Below are 18,448 nucleotides of genomic sequence, written 5' to 3' on the forward strand. Positions count from 1 at the left end.
CACAGCATTTATCACTAGCAGACAGGGGATACCTTATTCAGTGCTCTGTGCAAGTCTTGAGCATCAGTCTCAGTAGTTTTGTTCATTTTGCCCAGCAGGTCCGGGCAGATTTTTGGGGTATCCAGGGACTCCATCAGGGATCTGGAGATCTCTGCATGTTAGGGATGGAGGGCTGGATCCTGTTGAATTTGAAGAAGAAGTCTTGTGAGGATCGGTTGTGGGAACTGGGGTTATTTAGCCTACAGGAAAGGGGGATGAGGAGAGAAAGTGGGGCCAGCTGGGGACACCAGAGAGCTTGGTGCTCACCATCAATGAAGCTAATTCAGAGAAGTTACTGCTCCCCCAGGCATCAGGGACATCCCACGAGGGCACACTGCATCACCTCTCACCCTTTGTGCCCTTTTCCACATGCTCTCAGAAACAAGATGGAGCTTTTGGCTCCCAGTTTTGTAAGCAGGCGCTGTATACATCAGCAAAGGAGCTGCCACTCTGCACTGGCATTTCTGCAGCTCTTCCAGGCAAGAAGCTTTGCTCTGAGCAGGAATGAAGGGAGGCAGGGAGAAGTGCCACCAAGAATCAGTTTCTCTAAGAGAGCTGTGCTTTCCCACCTGGCCTCATTCACCCAGGGCCTCCATCCCAGTTCTCTGCAGCCGGTCAAGGGCATTTGGGGAGGGTGGCCGTGCCCATGGGGGCAGAGGCCACATGGGGACTGGGGTGTGGAGAGAGTTCCCCTCTCCTGCTCCACGTACAGCCACAGAGCTAGTGACTGTGGAGTGTCCCATGCTGCTCCTTCCTGCTTGGTCTCTTCAGATGTCCCTTCTGCAGGCTCGATCCCTCTTGTGTGTCCCCAAGCACAGGCTCGCCGCATTCCTCACAGCATTTTTCACTAGCACACAGGGGATACCTTATTCAGTGCTCTGTGCAAGTCTTGAGCATCAGTCTCAGTAGTTTTGTTCATTTTGCCCAGCAGGTCCGGGCAGATTTTTGGGGTGTCCAGGGACTCCAACAGGGATCTGGAGATCTCTTGCATGTTTGGGATGGAGGGCCAGATCCTTTTGAATTCTGAGTTGGTGACCCCAAAAGTTATTCCTTGATGGCCAGCTGATTTCTCCTGGGGCAAGTGTTCCTGCTGAGGCAGCTACCCTTTGCATGTTGCTTCTGCACCATCCTTTTCCTTGTGGGCTCAACCAGCTGAGGGGGGAGCTCTTGGACATGGAATGGGTTGCTGCAGTCTTGCTGTGGTGAGGACAGCTGCTAGTGAGACACCGACGGCACTTCAGGCAGACAGGGAATACCTTCTGCAATGCTCTCTGCAAGTCTTGAGCATCAATCTCAGTAGTTTTGTTCATTTTGCCCAGCAGGTCCAGGCAGATTTTTGGGGTGTCCAGGGACTCCAACAGGGATCTGGAGATGTCTTGCATGTTTGGGATGAAGGGCCAGATCCTGTTGAATTCTGAGTTGGCGACCCCAAAAGTTATTCCTTGATGGCCAGCTTATTTCTCCTGGGGCAAGTGTTCCTGCTGAGGCAGCTACCCTTTGGATGTTGCTTCTGCACCATCCTTTTCCCTGGGGGCTCAACCAGCTGAGGGGGGAGCTCTAGGACACGGCATGGGTTGCTGCAGTCTTGCTGTGGTGTGGACAGCTGCTAGTGAGACACCAACGGCACTTCAGGCAGACAGGGTATACTTTCTTCAGTGCTCTGTGCAAGTCTTGAGCATCAGTCTCAGTAGTTTTGTTCATTTTGCCCAGCAGGTCCAGGCAGATTTTTGGGGTATCCAGGGACTCCATCAGGGATCTGGAGATCTCTGCATGTTAGGGATGGAGGGCTGTATCCTGTTGAATTTGAAGAAAAAATCCTGCAAGGATCAGTTGCGGGAACTGGGGTTATTTAGCCTACAGGAAAGGGGGTGAGGCGAGAAAGTGGGGCCAGCTGGGGACACCAGAGAGCTTGGTGCTCACCATCAATGAAGCTAATTCAGAGAAGTTACTGCTCCCCCAGGCATCAGGGACATCCCACGAGGGCACACTGCACCACCTCTCACCCTTTGTGCCCTTTTCCACATGCTCTCAGAAACAAGATGGAGCTTTTGGCTCCCAGTTTTGTAAGCAGGCGCTGTATACATCAGCAAAGGAGCTGCCACTCTGCACTGGCATTTCTGCAGCTCTTCCAGGCAAGAAGCTTTGCTCTGAGCAGGACTGAAGGGAGGCAGGGAGCAGTGCCAGCAAGAATCAGCTTCTCTTGGAGAGCTGTGCTTTCCCACCTGGCCTCACTATCCCAGGGCCTCCATCCCAGTTCTCTGCAGCCGGTCAAGGGCATTTGGGGCGGGTGGCCGTGCCCATGGGGGCAGAGGCCACATGGGGACTGGGGTGTGGAGAGAGTTCCCCTGTCCTGCTCCACGTACAGCCACAGAGCTAGTGACGGTGGAGCATGTCCCACGCTGCTCCTTCCTGCTTTGTCTCTTCAGATGTCCCTTCTGCAGGCTCGATCCCTCTTGTGTGTCCACAAGCAGAGGCTCACCGCATTCCTCACAGCATTTATCACTAGCAGACAGGGGATACCTTATTCAGTGCTCTGTGCAAGTCTTGAGCATCAGTCTCAGTAGTTTTGTTCATTTTGCCCAGCAGGTCCGGGCAGATTTTTGGGGTGTCCAGAGACTGCAAAAGGGATCTGGAGATCTCTTGCATGTTTGGGATGGAGGGCCAGATCCTGTTGAATTCTGAGTTGGTGACCCCAAAAGTTCTTCCTTGATGGCCAGCTGATTTCTCCTGGGGCAAGTGTTACTGCTGAGGCAGCTACCCTTTGCATGTTGCTTCTGCACCATCCTTTTCCTTGTGGGCTCAACCAGCTGAGGGGGGAGCTCTTGGACATGGAATGGGTTGCTGCAGTCTTGCTGTGGTGAGGACAGCTGCTAGTGAGACACCGACGGCACTTCAGGCAGACAGGGAATACCTTCTGCAATGCTCTCTGCAAGTCTTGAGCATCAATCTCAGTAGTTTTGTTCATTTTGCCCAGCAGGTCCAGGCAGATTTCTATCGTCTCCAGGGACTCCATCAGGGATCTGGAGATCTCTTGCATGTTTGGGACAGAGGGCTGGATCCTGCTGAATTCTGAGCTTGTGGCCCCAAAATTCTTCCTTCATGGCCAGCTGATTTCTCCCATGGCAGATGTCATGCTGAGGGAGCTACACTTTGGACATGACTTCTACTTTGTTTTGTGGAGTGGTGCAAAGACTGAAGGAATGATACCTGGCAGGCTTGATAAATTGAAGGAGAAGGGTGTTGGTGGCTAATGAGGATGTGTTGGATAGTGTGGGACCTGAGCCTGCTGCTGAGGGTATAGAATAAGGGATGGAGATTGTACAGGCTTTATACAGTCAGCTAGCGGTGAGGATTGCTTTTTGCATCACGTCTTTGTTTTGTTTTGTTTCTTTTCTCTTTTCCCTTGTATCCAAATTAAACTCTCTGTACTTCAGCCAATGAGTTTTTTTAATTTTTCCCTTCCGATTCTCTCCCCCATCCTGCTGGAGGGGGTGAGCGAGAAGCTGGGTGGGGCTCAGCTGCCCACCGGCAATTGCCCCCAACAAAAAGCGACACACAAGCCACCCCAAAGCCCCCAAGGAGGGTGATGTGCTGGTGACATCACTTCCAATTGCCTCGGTCCCCAGGGCTGAGCTGCCCTTCCTGCTCCAGCAGGGACAGCGATGGCTGCGGTGCCCTCTGGGGTGGGCAGAGGACCGCTGTCTCCAGGTCCCTTCAGAAATCCCCTCCTCTCTAGCCAGCCCCTGCTTAAAATATTGGGAGCCAAATGCTTTTCTTGCTCGTTTCTGAGAGCATGTGGAAAAAGGCACAAAGGGTGAGAGGTGGTGCAGTGTGCCCTCTAGCAGACGGGATACCTTATTCAGTGCTCTGTGCAAGTCTTGAGCATCAGTCTCAGTAGTTTTGTTCATTTTGCCCAGCAGGTCCGGGCAGATTTTTGGGGTGTCCAGAGACTCCAAAAGGGATCTGGAGATCTCTTGCATGTTCGGGATGGAGGGCCAGATCCTGTTGAATTCTGAGTTGGTGACCCCAGAAGTTCTTCCTTGATGGCCAGCTGATTTCTCCTGGGGCAAGTGTTCCTGCTGAGGCAGCTACCCTTTGGATGTTGCTTCTGCACCATCCTTTTCCCTGGGGGCTCAACCAGCTGAGGGGGGAGCTCTAGGACACGACATGGGTTGCTGCAGTCTTGCTGTGGTGTGGACAGCTGCTAGTGAGACACGAACGGCACTTCAGGCAGACAGGGGATACCTTCTTCATTCCTCTGTGCAAGTCTTGAGCATCAGTCTCAGTAGTTTTGTTCATTTTGCCCAGCAGGTCCAGGCAGATTTTTGGGGTGTCCAGGGACTCCATCAGGGATTTGGAGGTCTCTTGCGTGTTAGGGATGAGTTCTCTTCTCCCTGACCCGGGGCTTTCCCTCAGCACTGGGCAGTGCCCAGAGCGCAGGAGGGGTTTTGCGGGGGTCACCCTGGCCAGCGTCCCCCCCACACTCCTAACCCACCTCCTCCCCGGCCCCCAGCCTTCGCCATTCCCCACTTTTCCCCTCAGTCCTCAGTACCTGTCAGGGGGGTTGCCTTTTCTTAAATACACTTTCTGAGAAGTGCCACCAGCGTCACAGACAGGTTCTGCTGTGTCCTGTGGAGGGGCCAATGGACCTGTCTGGAACGGGCTGTGTGTGGCACGGGGCAGCCCCAGCCTCTCCTAGAAGATGCTCCACACACCCCTGACACCCAACCCTGGACATTTACACCCAATACAGCAATGAATTAGGTTGTGAGGTTCCCAGGGATCAACAGGCCGGTCATCGTCACCATGATCCCTGGGAACCTGAAGGAGCAGTTATACCTGGAGAGCATTTCCAGTCACATGAAGGACAAGAAAATCATCAGCAGTAGTCAACGTGGACTTCCTTCTGAAGTCCTTTTCAGCAGTACTCGATGTGCCTTTTTTGGGTACACCTGTGTGGTACCAGCAGTTGGACTCAATGATCCTCATGGGTCCCTTCCAAGTCGGGATATTCTTGGATTCTGTGATTCTACGATTTCTCACTTTGTCCTCCCTACTGCACCGTAGACATGAGCCAGGCCCCTGGGCACCCCACCGGGATGTTTGTGGCTGCAGAGACGAGAATGGGGGATCATGAAACGTGAGAGAAAGGAGAGGGAGCGAGTCAGGACAACTTGTGTCAAGGGTTTCTCAAATAAACCTCCCGGCCACACTAATGCGTTGCCATTGTATATTTATTGCTGCCTCTCCTACACCATGATTGACACGGTGTGGGAGAGCACACTGATGTCAAATGGCATCTGTGGCTCCCCTGCCATGGGGCCAGCAAGTCCCAAAATCTCCTCTTTCCAAAGCTAGCCAGTCGTTTTTTGAGAGTTCCTCCACGCTCTGCTCTTAATCCGTCCCCAGGAGTGCCGCAGACACTGCACCAAGCCACCCTGACCTAGGTCCCTGAATGCCACCTGCAGCAGTGGCTCCATCCCAGCTCTCTGCAGCCGGTCAAGGGCATTTGGGGCGGGTGGCCGTGCCCATGGGGGCAGAGGCCACATGGGGACTGGGGTGTGGAGAGAGTCCCCCTGTCCTGCTCCACGTACAGCCACAGAGCTAGTGACTGTGGGTTGTGTCCCATGCTGCTCCTTCCTGCTTTGTCTCTTCAGATGTCCCTTCTGCAGGCTCGATCCCACTTGTGTGTTCCCAAGCAGAGGCTCACCGCTTTCCTCACAGCATTTATCACTAGCAGACAGGGGATACCTTATTCAGTGCTCTGTGCAAGTCTTGAGCATCAGTCTCAGTAGTTTTGTTCATTTTGCCCAGCAGGTCCAGGCAGATTTCTGTGGTATCCAGGGACTCCATCAGGGATCTGGAGATCTCTTGTCTGTTTGGGATGGAGGGATGGATCCTGTTGAATTCTGAGCTTGTGGCCCCAAAAGTTCTTCCTTGATGGCCAGCTGATTTCTCCTGTGGCAGGTGTCTTGCTGAGGAAGCTACACTTCGGACGTGACTTCTACTTTGTTTTGTGGAGTGGGGCAAAGACTGAAGGAATGATACCTGGCAGGCTTGATAAATCGAAGAACAAGAAGGGTATCGGTGGCTAATGAGGATTTGTTGGATAGTGTGGGACCTGAGCCTGCTGCTGAGGGCATGAAATAAGGGATGGAGATTGTACAGGCTTTATACAGTCAGCTAGCGGTGAGGATTGCTTTTTGCATCACATCTTTGTTTTGTTTTGTTTCTTTTCTCTTTTCCCTTGTATCCAAATTAAACTCTCTGTACTTCAGCCCACATGTTTTTCTCACTTTTGCCCTTCTCTCCCCCATCCTGCTGGAGGGGGTGAGCGAGAAGCTGGGTCGGGCTCAGCTGCCCACCGGCAATTGCCCCCAACAAAAAGCGACACACAAGCCACCCCAAGGAGGGTGATGTGCTGGTGACATCTCTTCCACTTGCCTTGGTCCCCAGGGCTTAGCTGACCCTCCCGCTCCAGCAGGGACAGCGATGGCTGCGGTGCCCTCTGGGGTGGGCAGAGGACCGCTGTCTCCAGGTCCCTTCAGAAAACCTCCCGGCCACACTAACAGGTTGTCGTTGTATCTTTTATTGCTGCCTCTTCCTACACCATGATCGACACGGTGTGGGAGAGCACACTGATGTCAAATGGCATCTGTGGCTCCCCTGCCATGGGGCCAGCAAGTCCCAGTGTCTCCTCTTTCCAAAGCTCGCCAGTCGTTTTTTGAGAGTTCCTCCACGCTCTGCTCTTAATCCGTCCCCAGGAGTGCCGCAGACACTGCACCAAGCCACCCTGACCTAGGCCCCTGAATCCACCTGCAGCAGTGGCTCCATCCCAGCTCTCTGCAGCCGGTCAAGGGCATTTGGGGCGGGTGGCCGTGCCCATGGGGGCAGAGGCCACATGGGGACTGGGGTGTGGAGAGAGTCCCCCTGTCCTGCTCCACGTACAGCCACAGAGCTACTGACTGGGGGTTGTGTCCCGTGCTGCTCCTTCCTGCTTTGTCTCTTCAGATGTCCCTTCTGCAGGCTCAATCCCTCTTGTGTGTGTCCCCAAGCAGAGGCTCACCGCATTCCTCACAGCATTTATCAGTAGTAGACAGGGGATACCTTATTCAGTGCTCTGTGCAAGTCTTGAGCATCAGTCTCAGTAGTTTTGTTCATTTTGCCCAGCAGGTCCAGGCAGATTTTTGGGGTATCCAGGGACTCCATCACGGATTTGGAGGTCTCTTGCGTGTTAGGGATGAGTTCTCTTCTGCCTGACCCAGAGCTTTCCCTCAGCACTGGGCAGTGCCCAGAGAGCAGGAAGGGTTTTGGGGGGGTCACCCCGGCCAGCGTCCCCCCCCCACTCCTAACCCACCTCCTCCCCTGCCCCCAGCCTTCGCCATTCCCCACTTTTTCCGTTACTGCTCAATACCTGCCCGGGGGGGTTGCCTTTTCTTAAATACGCTTGCCGAGAAGTGCCACCAGCGTCACAGACAGGTTCTGCTGTGTCCTGTGGAGGAGCCAATGGACCTGTCTGGAACAGGCTGTGCATGGCACGGGGCAGCCCCAGCCTCTCCTAGAAGATGCTCCACACACCCCTGACACCCAACCCTGGACATTTACACCCAATACAGCAATGAAATAGGCTGTGAAGTTCCCAGGGATCAACAGGCCAGTCATCGTCACCATGATCCCTGGGAAGCTGATGGAGCAGTTATACCTGGAGAGCATTTCCAGTCACATGAAGGACAAGAAAATCATCAGCAGTAGTCAAAGTGGACTTCCTCAGTTTGTCTTCCCTACTGCACTACGGACCCCAGCCAGGCCCCTGGACACCCCATTGGGGTGTTTGTGGCTGTGGGGAGGAGAATGGGGATCATGAAACGTGAGAGAAAGGAGAGGGAGCAAGTCAGGACAACTTGTGTCAAGGGTTTCTCAAATAAACCTCCCGGCCACACTAATGGGTTGTCGTTGTATCTTTTATTGCTGCCTCTTACTACACCATGATCGACACGGTGTGGGAGAGCACACTGATGTCAAGTGGCATCTGTGGCTCCCCTGCCATAGGGCCAGCAAGTCCCAGTGTCTCCTCTTTCCAAAGCTAGCCAGTCGCTTTTTGGGAGTTTGTCCACACTCTGCTCTTAATCTGTCCCCAGGAGTGCCGCAGACACTGCACCAAGCCTCTTCCTGCCCTAGGAGGAAAGGGCCAGCCTGGTCCCGGGGCTGAGGGCAGAGAGGGGTGCTAGGAATGGGGGCAGCCAGTGCGCTGTGTGGGAAGGGCTACAGTGGTCCTCAGAGGACTGAGGGGAGATCTCGTTGCGGCCTACTGCTTCCTCATGACAGGCAGCAGAGGGGCAGGCACTGATCTTTTCTGTCTGGTGAGCAGTGATAGGCCCCATGGGAAAAGCATGAAGCTGCATCAGGGGAGATTCAGGTTGGCTCTTACAAAAAGGTTCTTCACCACCAGGGCGGTTGGGCATTGAAACAGGCTCCCCAGGAAGGTGGCCATGGGCCAAACCCTGCCAGAGTTCAAGAAGCGTTCACACAACGCTTGCAGAAATACGGTTTGATTGGGGGCGGGGGGCTGTGTGGAGCCAAGTGTTGGACTTGATAATACTTGTGGGTCCCTTCCAACTCAAGAGTTTCTGTGACAGATTCTGTGGATGTCAGCAGAGAGCGCCTGCTCTACTGCTAAGGGGCAGCTGCTCGGGCAGGGGGACATAGGTGTGGGGCTCCCCACCCAGGAGCTCCCAGAGGGGGATGCTCCCCGCAGGAGAGGGCTCTGCTTACCCTGCTAGAAGATTGTTTGCAGACACCTCCACATCATGCCAGGATCATGAAGAAACTGTTGGGGTAGAAATACGACTGAGAATGAGCCAGGGCTGCCACTGTGGGGACCCGGGCGGCAGTGGCATCTCACGGCCAGAAGCCGCTGCAGAGCCTGGCGCAGCTCTGGGATGGGGCTGCTCACCTCTCCGCTCCTTCCTCCTGCCTTTCAAGCTCATCTTCTTCCCACAGGTGTCCTACACCAGAAAGCAAGCCTGGCTCAGTGGGGAGTGTCCCCTCTTGGTCAGGATGGTCCCTGCTCAGGAAGCAAGGGCCTGGGAAGGGTAATGGGGTCACAGGGACAGGGCCCAGCCCAGTGCTGGGTGGAGGTGACTTTGAGGCCGTGGAGAAGGGGCCTTGCTGTCTGAGCAATGGCCTCTCTTCACTGCTGCCTCCTAAATAGACCCTCTGCAGAGCGCCCCAGGGATGGGCCCAGCCCTGGGCTCATCCCTGCTGTGCCCGAGGAGAGTTCGGGGTGATACCAAACCTGGCTCCTACCGTGGCCTTGGTGTTGTGTATCCTGGCTATAAGGCCGGTCAGAACAGGTAGCACCAGAAAGTAAGGGGTGCGTGGCACCCCAAGGACATAGAGGCCCCAAATGCTCAGGCCCAGTTTTGTGAGTAGAGGGCCCGTGATTTTTGTTTTTCCTGATTTCGTACTGCTCATCCTGTTTTTCTTAGCTATCCTCCTTATTTTATGACAGGGGGACTTCCCCCTTACCTGCTTAACATACTCCCCACTGCTATGCTGCACAATCACTTTTGAATATGCAAGGTTAGTGCAATATTCCACTGCAAAAACACCTTCTATTGCAAAAACACAACTTTGTTCCTCACAATTCCCTCCTCTTCTTTTCTTACTCCTATTGTTGTATTTGCTCCTCTTCACATACCCCACTCTTGAGTTTTTCCAACATTAAGGCGCAATATTCTTCTTCGGATGTCACGGGGGATGACAGATATACAATGCCATTACTATTCTAATACTAACAAATAGTTATTTGAGCCAATTCCATTCAGGTAACCACGATGTTAGTTTCTCCCAAATGTTTCGAAATCCCCAGGAAGTGTCATCTTGAGCCACTCTATGTAGGATCTTGGGTTTTTTTTGTTTTTTCCCCAAATATTTTTGAGACCAGTCAAATTCGGCCCATTTGATCTACATACATACAGCAACTAGCATTAATTACAGTGCACGCTCCTCCTTGTGAGGTTAGTAATAAATCTAATATCATTCAGTTCTGGAGTACTGTTTTTGCAAACTTGTTACCTCCTTTTGTAGTGCCTTGACTGCATCCAGAGTGTTATTTTCCAGTTCTTCAATTATAGCTGAGATATTTACAATACCTTTTTCCAATTCATTCACCCCTAACCAAGGTAAAACCACCTCCTTCCTTCATGGCCAGCTGATTTCTCCTGTGGCAGGTGTCTTGCTGAGGCAGCTACACTTCGGACGTGACTTCTACTTTGTTTTGTGGAGTGGCCCAAAGGCTGCAGGAATGATACCTGTGTATAAATTGAAGAACGAGAAGGGTGTCAGTGGCTAATGAGGATGTGTTGGATAGTGTGGGACCTGAGCCTGATGCTGAGGATATGGAATAAGGGATGGAGATTGTACAGGCTTTATACAGTCGGCTAGCGGTGAGGATTGCTTTTTGCATCACATCTTTGTTTTGTTTCTTTTCTCTTTTCCCTTGTATCCAAATTAAACTCTCTGTACTTCAGCCCATGAGTTTTTTTAATTTTTCCCTTCCGATTCTCTCCCCCATCCTGCTGGAGGGGGTGAGCGAGAAGCTGGGTGGGGCTCAGCTGCCCACCGGGGTTAGCCCTCAACAAAAAGCCACAAGCCACCCCGAAGCCCGCAAACAGGGTGATGTGCTGGTGACATCGCTTCCACATGCCTTGGTCCCCAGGGCTGAGCTGCCCCTCCTGCCCCAGCAGGGACAGCGATGGCTGCGGTGCCCTCTGGGGTGGGCAGAGGACCGCTGTCTCCAGGTCCTTTCAGAAATCCCCTCCTCTCTGGCCAGCCCCTGCTTACAAAATTGGGAGCCAAATGCTTTTCTTGCTCGTTTCTGAGAGCATGTGGAAAAGGGCACAAAGGGTGAGAGGTGGTGCAGTGTGCCCTCTAGCAGACGGGATACCTTATTCAGTGCTCTGTGCAAGTCTTGAGCATCAGTCTCAGTAGTTTTGTTCATTTTGCCCAGCAGGTCCAGGCAGATTTTTGGGGTATCCAGGGACTCCATCAGGGATTTGGAGATCTCTTTCATGTTAGGGATGTAGGGCCGGATCCCGTTGAATTTGAAGAAAAAATCTTGTGAGGATCGGTTGTGGGAACTGGGGTTAGTTAGCCTACAGGAAAGGGGGATGAGGAGAGAAAGTTGGCCCAGCTGGGGACACCAGAGAGCTCGGTACTCACCAGCAGTGAAGCTAATTCAGAGAAGTTGTTGCTCCCCCAGGCATCAGGGACATCCCACGAGGGCACACTGCATCACCTCTCACCCTTTGTGCCCTTTTCCACATGCTCTCAGAAACAAGATGGAGCTTTTGGCTCCCAGTTTTGTAAGCAGGCGCTGTATAGATCAGCAAAGGAGCTGCCACTCTGCACTGGCATTTCTGCAGCTCTTCCAGGCAAGAAGCTTTGCTCTGAGCAGGAATGAAGGGAGGCAGGGAGCAGTGCCACCAAGAATCAGCTTCTCATGGAGAGCTCTGCTTTGCCGGAGTTTCATACTCTTTTGGTGCTTTCCCACCTGCCCTCACTCACCCAGGGCCTCCATCCCTGCTGCTGCCACCTCCTCCTCCACCAGCTCCAGCCCCAGACTGCGCCCGGCCCTTCTTCTTGGGCAGCCTGGCCAAGAGCTCTGAGAGAAGGACCCCCGGCAGCCATTGTGTGAAAATGAGGGCTGCCCAGGGGCCATTTTGTGGCGTGGAGTGGCCACCCTGGCAGCCATTTTGGGAGGTGCCATGGCTGCCTTGGTGGCCATCTTGTCCTGGCTGAGGGGAGGACAGCCAGCATGGCTGGAGCTGGAAGGGGGCTCTGCTGTGGGTGCTGCCGTGGCTGCTCCTCCTCTGGGGCTGAGCTCTCTTCTGCCTGACCCGGGGCTTTTCCTCAGCACTGGGCAGTGCCCAGAGTGCAGACAGGGTTTTGGGGGGGTCACCCCGGCCAGCGTCCCCCCCCCACTCCTAACCCACCTCCTCCCCTGCCCCCAGCCTTCGCCATTCCCCACTTTTTCCGTTACTGCTCAATACCTGCCCGGGGGGGTTGCCTTTTCTTAAATACGCTTGCCGAGAAGTGCCACCAGCGTCACAGACAGGTTCTGCTGTGTCCTGTGGAGGAGCCAATGGACCTGTCTGGAACGGGCTGTGCATGGCACGGGGCAGCCCCGGCCTCTCCTAGAAGATGCTCCACACACCCCTGACACTCAAACCTGGACATTTACACCCAATACAGCAATGAAATAGGCTGTGAAGTTCCCAGGGATCAACAGGCTGGTCATCGTCACCATGATCCCTGGGAAGCTGATGGAGCAGTTATACCTGGAGAGCATTTCCAGTCACATGAAGGACAAGAAAATCATCAGCAGTAGTCAAAGTGGACTTCCTCAGTTTGTCTTCCCTACTGCACTACGGACCCCAGCCAGGCCCCTGGACACCCCATTGGGGTGTTTGTGGCTGTGGGGAGGAGAATGGGGATCATGAAACCTGAGAGAAAGGAGAGGGAGCAAGTCAGGACAACTTGTGTCAAGGGTTTCTCAAATAAACCTCCCGGCCACACTAATAGGTTGTCGTTGTATCTTTTATTGCTGCCTCTTCCTACACCATGATCGACACGGTGTGGGAGAGCACACTGATGTCAAGTGGCATCTGTGGCTCCCCTGCCATAGGGCCAGCAAGTCCCAGTGTCTCCTCTTTCCAAAGCTAGCCAGTCGCTTTTTGGGAGTTTGTCCACACTCTGCTCTTAATCTGTCCCCAGGAGTGCCGCAGACACTGCACCAAGCCTCTTCCTGCCCTAGGAGGAAAGGGCCAGCCTGGTCCCGGGGCTGAGGGCAGAGAGGGGTGCTAGGAATGGGGGCAGCCAGTGCGCTGTGTGGGAAGGGCTACAGTGGTCCTCAGAGGACTGAGGGGAGATCTCGTTGCGGCCTACTGCTTCCTCATGACAGGCAGCAGAGGGGCAGGCACTGGTCTTTTCTGTCTGGTGAGCAGTGATAGGCCCCATGGGAAAAGCATGAAGCTGCATCAGGGGAGATTCAGGTTGGCTCTTACAAAAAGGTTCTTCACCACCAGGGCGGCTGGGCATTGAAACAGGCTCCCCAGGAAGGTGGCCATGGGCCAAACCCTGCCAGAGTTCAAGAAGCGTTCACACAACGCTTGCAGAAATACGGTTTGATTGGGGGCGGGGGGCTGTGTGGAGCCAAGTGTTGGACTTGATAATACTTGTGGGTCCCTTCCAACTCAAGAGTTTCTGTGACAGATTCTGTGGATGTCAGCAGAGAGCGCCTGCTCTACTGCTAAGGGGCAGCTGCTCGGGCAGGGGGACATAGGTGTGGGGCTCCCCACCCAGGAGCTCCCAGAGGGGGATGCTCCCCGCAGGAGAGGGCTCTGCTTACCCTGCTAGCAGGCTGTTTGCAGACACCTCCACATCATGCCAGGATCGTGAAGAAACTGTTGGGGTAGTAATACGACTGAGTATGAGCCAGGGCTGCCACTGTGGGGACCCGGGCGGCAGTGGCATCTCACGGCCAGAAGCCGCTGCAGAGCCTGGCGCAGCTCTGGGATGGGGCTGCTCACCTCTCCGCTCCTTCCTCCTGCCTTTCAAGCTCATCTTCTTCCCACAGGTGTCCTACACCAGAAAGCAAGCCTGGCTCAGTGGGGAGTGTCCCCTCTTGGTCAGGATGGTCCCTGCTCAGGAAGCAAGGGCCTGGGAAGGGTAATGGGGTCACAGGGACAGGGCCCAGCCCAGTGCTGGGTGGAGGTGACTTTGAGGCCGTGGAGAAGGGGCCTTGCTGTCTGAGCAATGGCCTCTCTTCACTGCTGCCTCCTAAATAGACCCTCTGCAGAGCGCCCCAGGGATGGGCCCAGCCCTGGGCTCATCCCTGCTGTGCCCGAGGAGAGTTCGGGGTGATACCAAACCTGGCTCCTACCGTGGCCTTGGTGTTGTGTATCCTGGCTATAAGGCCGGTCAGAACAGGTAGCACCAGAAAGTAAGGGGTGCGTGGCACCCCAAGGACATAGAGGCCCCAAATGCTCAGGCCCAGTTTTGTGAGTAGAGGGCCCGTGATTTTTGTTTTTCCTGATTTCGTACTGCTCATCCTGTTTTTCTTAGCTATCCTCCTTATTTTGGGACAGGGGGATCTTCCTTTTATGTGCTTAACAGACTCCCCACTGCTATGCTGCACAATCACTTTTGAATATGCAAGGTTAGTGGAATATTCCACTGCAAAAACACCTTCTATTGCAAAAACACAACTTTGTTCCTCACAGTTCCCTCCTCTTCTTTTCTTACTCCTATTGTTGTTTTTGCTCCTCTTCACATACCCCACTCTTGAGTTTTTCCAACATTAAGGCGCAATATTCTTCTTCAGATGTCACGGGGGATGACAGATATACAATGCCATTAGTATTATAATACTAACAAATAGTTATTTGAGCCAATTCCATTCAGGTAACCACGATGTTAGTTTCTCCCAAATGTTTCTAAATCCCCAGGAAGTGTCATCTTGAGCCACTCTATGTAGGATCTTGGGTTTTTTTTGTTTTTTCCCCAAATATTTTTGAGATCAGTCAAATTCGGCCCATTTGATCTACATACATACAGCAACTAGCATTAATTACAGTGCACGCTCCTCCTTGTGTGAGAGATTGCTCAAATAATTTTCTTCAGACAGGACCTTCTGTGAAGTTATTTTATTCGCGATTGCAGTGGTGGGCGTCCTGCCAATTAGGAGCACATTATAGTAAACAAATCATAACCTTTTATTCCCTATTCCCTGACGCCTGATCACCTCCCCTGTTTCCTCATTGGCTGAGTACTACAGGTTCACAAGCTACTCGACGCTCCTCTATGCCATATATGTACAATTTTTCTTTTGTTCAACCCTTTAATTTCTCCCTTTTCCCTTTTTTTCACCTTTCTTATGTTTTGAGAACCTGTGATCTTTGTTTTACTGTTCACACACTACTCATCCTGTTTTTCTCAAGCTTCCACCTTATTTAGAAACAGTAAGGCCTTCTACTGTCCACTTATCTACTTAGCATTTCTCCTTATCATGTCTACACAACTACCTTGGAATACAGAAAATTAGTTCTCTACTGCAAAAACACAACTTAGTTTCCTACACTTGTGAGGTTAGTAATAAAAGCAATACCATTCAATTCTGGAATATTATTTTTTGCAAACTTATCTCCTTTTTCTTGCAACCAGAGTGTTACTTTCTAGTTCTTCAATTATAGATGAGATATTTAAAATAGCTTTTTCTAATTCACTCACCCATAACCAAGGTGAAAAAAAAACCACTTTGGAAAACTGTTAAATGCTAGAGGATTTTACTAGAGAACACACTGCACCAAGCCACCCTGACCTAGTCCCCTGTATGCCACCTGCAGCAGTGGCTCCATCCCAGCTCTCTGCAGCCGGTCAAGGGCATTTGGGGAGGGTGGCCGTGCCCATGGGGGCAGAGGCCACGTGGGGACTGGGGTGTGGAGAGAGTTCCCCTGTCCTGCTCCACGTACAGCCACAGAGCTAGTGACTGTGGAGTGTGTCCCACGCTGCTCCTTCCTGCTTGGTCTCTTCAGATGTCCCTTCTGCAGGCTCGATCCCTCTTGTGTGTCCCCAAGCAGAGGCTCACTGCATTCCTCGCAGCACTTTTCACTAGCAGACAGGGGATACCTTGTTCAGGGCCCTGCGCAAGTTTTAAGCACCAGTCTCAGTAGTAGTTTTGTTCATTTTGCCCAGCAGTTCCAGGCAGATTTTTTGGGGTATCAAGGGACTCCATCAGGGATCTGGAGATCTCCTGCACGTTAGGGATGGAGGGCCGGATCCTCCTGCATTCTGAGTTGTGGCCCCAGAAGTTCTTCCTTGATGGCCATCTGATTTCTCCTGGGGCAAGTGTTCCTGCTGAGGCAGCTACCCTTTGGATGTTGCTTCTGCACCGTCCTTTTCCTTGTGGGCTCAACCAGCTGAGAGGGGAGCTCTTGGACACAGCATGGGTTGCTGCAGTCTTGCTGTGGTGAGGACAGCTGCTAGTGAGACACCGACGGCACTTCAGGCAGATGGGGAATACCTTATTCAGTGCTCTGCGCAAGTCTTGGGCGTCAGTCTCTTTAATTTCGTTCATTTTGCCCAGCAGGTCCTGGCAGATTTCTCTGGTGTCCAGGGACTCCATCAGGGATCTGGAGATCTCTTGCATGTTTGGGACAGAGGGCTGGATCCTGCTGAATTCTGCGCTTGTGGCCCCAAAAGTTCTTCCTTCATGGCCAGCTGATTTCTCCTGTGGCAGGTGTCTTGCTGAGGCAGCTACACTTCGGACGTGACTTCTACTTTGTTTTGTGGAGTGGCCCAAAGGCTGCAGGAATGATACCTGTGTATAAATTGAAGAACGAGAAGGGTGTCAGTGGCTAATGAGGATGTGTTGGATAGTGTGGGACCTGAGCCTGCTGCTGAGGATATGGAATAAGGGATGGAGATTGTACAGGCTTTATACAGTCAGCTAGCGGTGAGGATTGCTTTTTGCATCACATCTTTGTTTTGTTTCTTTTCTCTTTTCCCTTGTATCCAAATTAAACTCTCTGTACTTCAGCCCATGAGTTTTTTTAATTTTTCCCTTCCGATTCTCTCCCCAATCCTGCTGGAGGGGGTGAGCGAGAAGCTGGGTGGGGCTCAGCTGCCCACCGGGGTTAGCCTGGAGCAGGAAAATTGCAGTAGAGGAATGATTTTTTTCAGGACAAGTGCTCGGCCACGCTCAGACCCTGAGCAAAGCAGCTGCCAGGGGCATGCAGCCCCTCCTGGCACTGGCACTGGGGTCCTCCACAGAGGATATGGACTGTGCCCCCGCTGAGCATGAGGATCCCATCCCTGCTCCCACCCTCGGAGGCTGTTCCTGACTCGCCTGCACAGCGAATGGCTCCTGCAGGAGGATTTCCTTGCAGCCAGAGCAGGTGCTGCCTGAGTCAAGCTGTGCTGGCACTGCGCCTGCCTCCAGCCTGCAGACACCCTGCCTTGCCCGTCCCAGACGTGTGCCACAGACCAGGCTCTGCTTTCAGCATCAGGGGGATGTTAGCAAGGGGGCAGCAGGGACGAAAAGGGCAGCAACAAACACGGTGATGGATGGGCAAGTTCAGCAGTTCACTGCAGATCAGTGCATCTCCGGCACACACACATCAGCTGCATCCCCCGGGACATGACACAGGAGGCACAGGGCTCTTGGGCGAGCACTTGGTCTTGTTTATTGGCACAATGTCAGGCAGCTAGCAGAGCAGTCTGTCCTTCACCAGAAAGGAGGCTGCGGGCTTTTCTTTCTGCCTCCCCAGAGCTGCAAACAGCTCTGCACAGCGCAGGACAATGCTTCGACCTCTCCCATCCTCGTATGTCAATCCCCCATGGTGGGAACCGCTCAGCGCTGCCCGCTGTGTTCCTGGAGATGATAAATGACCCCCAGGCATACAAGCACTTGGCCCCGCTGGCCTGGACCCACCCCAGCAAGTCCAAAGGTGGGTGGACATGCCAGATGGCCAGCTCCTGTGCCATGCGTGGCCAAACCAGACTTCCCGCAGCTCGCAGCCTGCACCACCAGCACACAGAGCCCTGCAAAATGCTATTGTTATTAACAATCCCTTAAGTATATTACACCTACCGCAACAATCCTCTTAGAGGAAGCCATCAAGACAGATGATAAAGAACAAGGTGTCACTTATGTACACCTAGGCTTTAGCGCGGATGGAAAGAGCACGGCCCAGGGTGCGGGAAGAGGCCACAGGGCTCCTGGGCTCTGCTCAAGGCTTTGCCCCCAGCCTGCACCCAGGAGGGCTCCATCCCCTGAGCCCTGGGCTCTGCCGGCACCCCGTGTCCCACCTGCTGCTCTGGCTCAGCCTGCGGAGCAAAGCCTGGTCCCAGGGCTCCTGCAAACCCCAGGATTTCCCCCGGGGGGATCACACCAGCCGCATGCATGGTTCGGGTGAGTGACAAACACAGTGGGAAGCGCAGGGGCCGAGCATTGACAGCCTGGCCAAAGCTGAGCTCCCTCACTGTGCTCGGCAGCCTGGGTCGGTGCCGTGCCCCGAGGATTTCAGCAGCTCTGGGAGCTCTGCGGTGGGGCAGAGCCCGTGCCGGCTGCGGTGTCCCACCCTGCACCTCTCAGCCCGTCTGCTGTGTCCTCTAGGAGCTTCTGGAGGAGAAGGGCTGCTTTCTGCCCTGTGACGTTTACCCGGGGACCCCTCGGCCCCAGCCAAAGCTGCCACCAGCCCATTTCTCTCTGTTTAGCCTAAGTGGGCGTGCTGGGGGAATCGCAGAGCAGTGATTCAGACCTCAACGTCCAGCTCATCTTTGGTGCAATTTGGTGGCCACAGAACAAGATGCCCTCCTGTGACGGATACGCCCAGCTCCTGTACTC

General features: G+C 53.5%; 1 protein-coding gene across 3 annotated transcripts in view; it reads right to left on the minus strand.

Annotated features, from left to right (window-relative positions):
* The window catches only part of LOC308191612 (uncharacterized protein), a 95,023-nt gene extending 78,109 nt beyond the window's left edge, over window positions 1-16,914 (minus strand). Inside the window, exons 1-3 of one of the 3 annotated variants that reach the window (XR_013948168.1) lie at window positions 13,632-16,914; window positions 13,451-13,505; window positions 8,295-9,044 (exon numbers count right to left, since the gene is read on the minus strand). Coding sequence is in view for 2 of the 3 variants with exons in the window: in XM_080584174.1 (XP_080440300.1) it covers window positions 13,451-13,665 (215 nt within the window). In the remaining variant the exon portion in view is untranslated. Of the gene's footprint in view, window positions 1-8,294; window positions 9,045-13,450 lie in introns of those variants that run through there. The other 2 variants (XM_080584175.1, XM_080584174.1) reach the window with 2 other exon arrangements.
* Between the last annotated feature and the right edge of the window lie 1,534 nt (window positions 16,915-18,448).

The sequence above is a fragment of the Anser brachyrhynchus genome, assembly GCF_964034855.1.
Source record: "Anser brachyrhynchus genome assembly, chromosome: 3".
Taxonomy (NCBI): Eukaryota; Metazoa; Chordata; class Aves; order Anseriformes; family Anatidae; genus Anser; species Anser brachyrhynchus.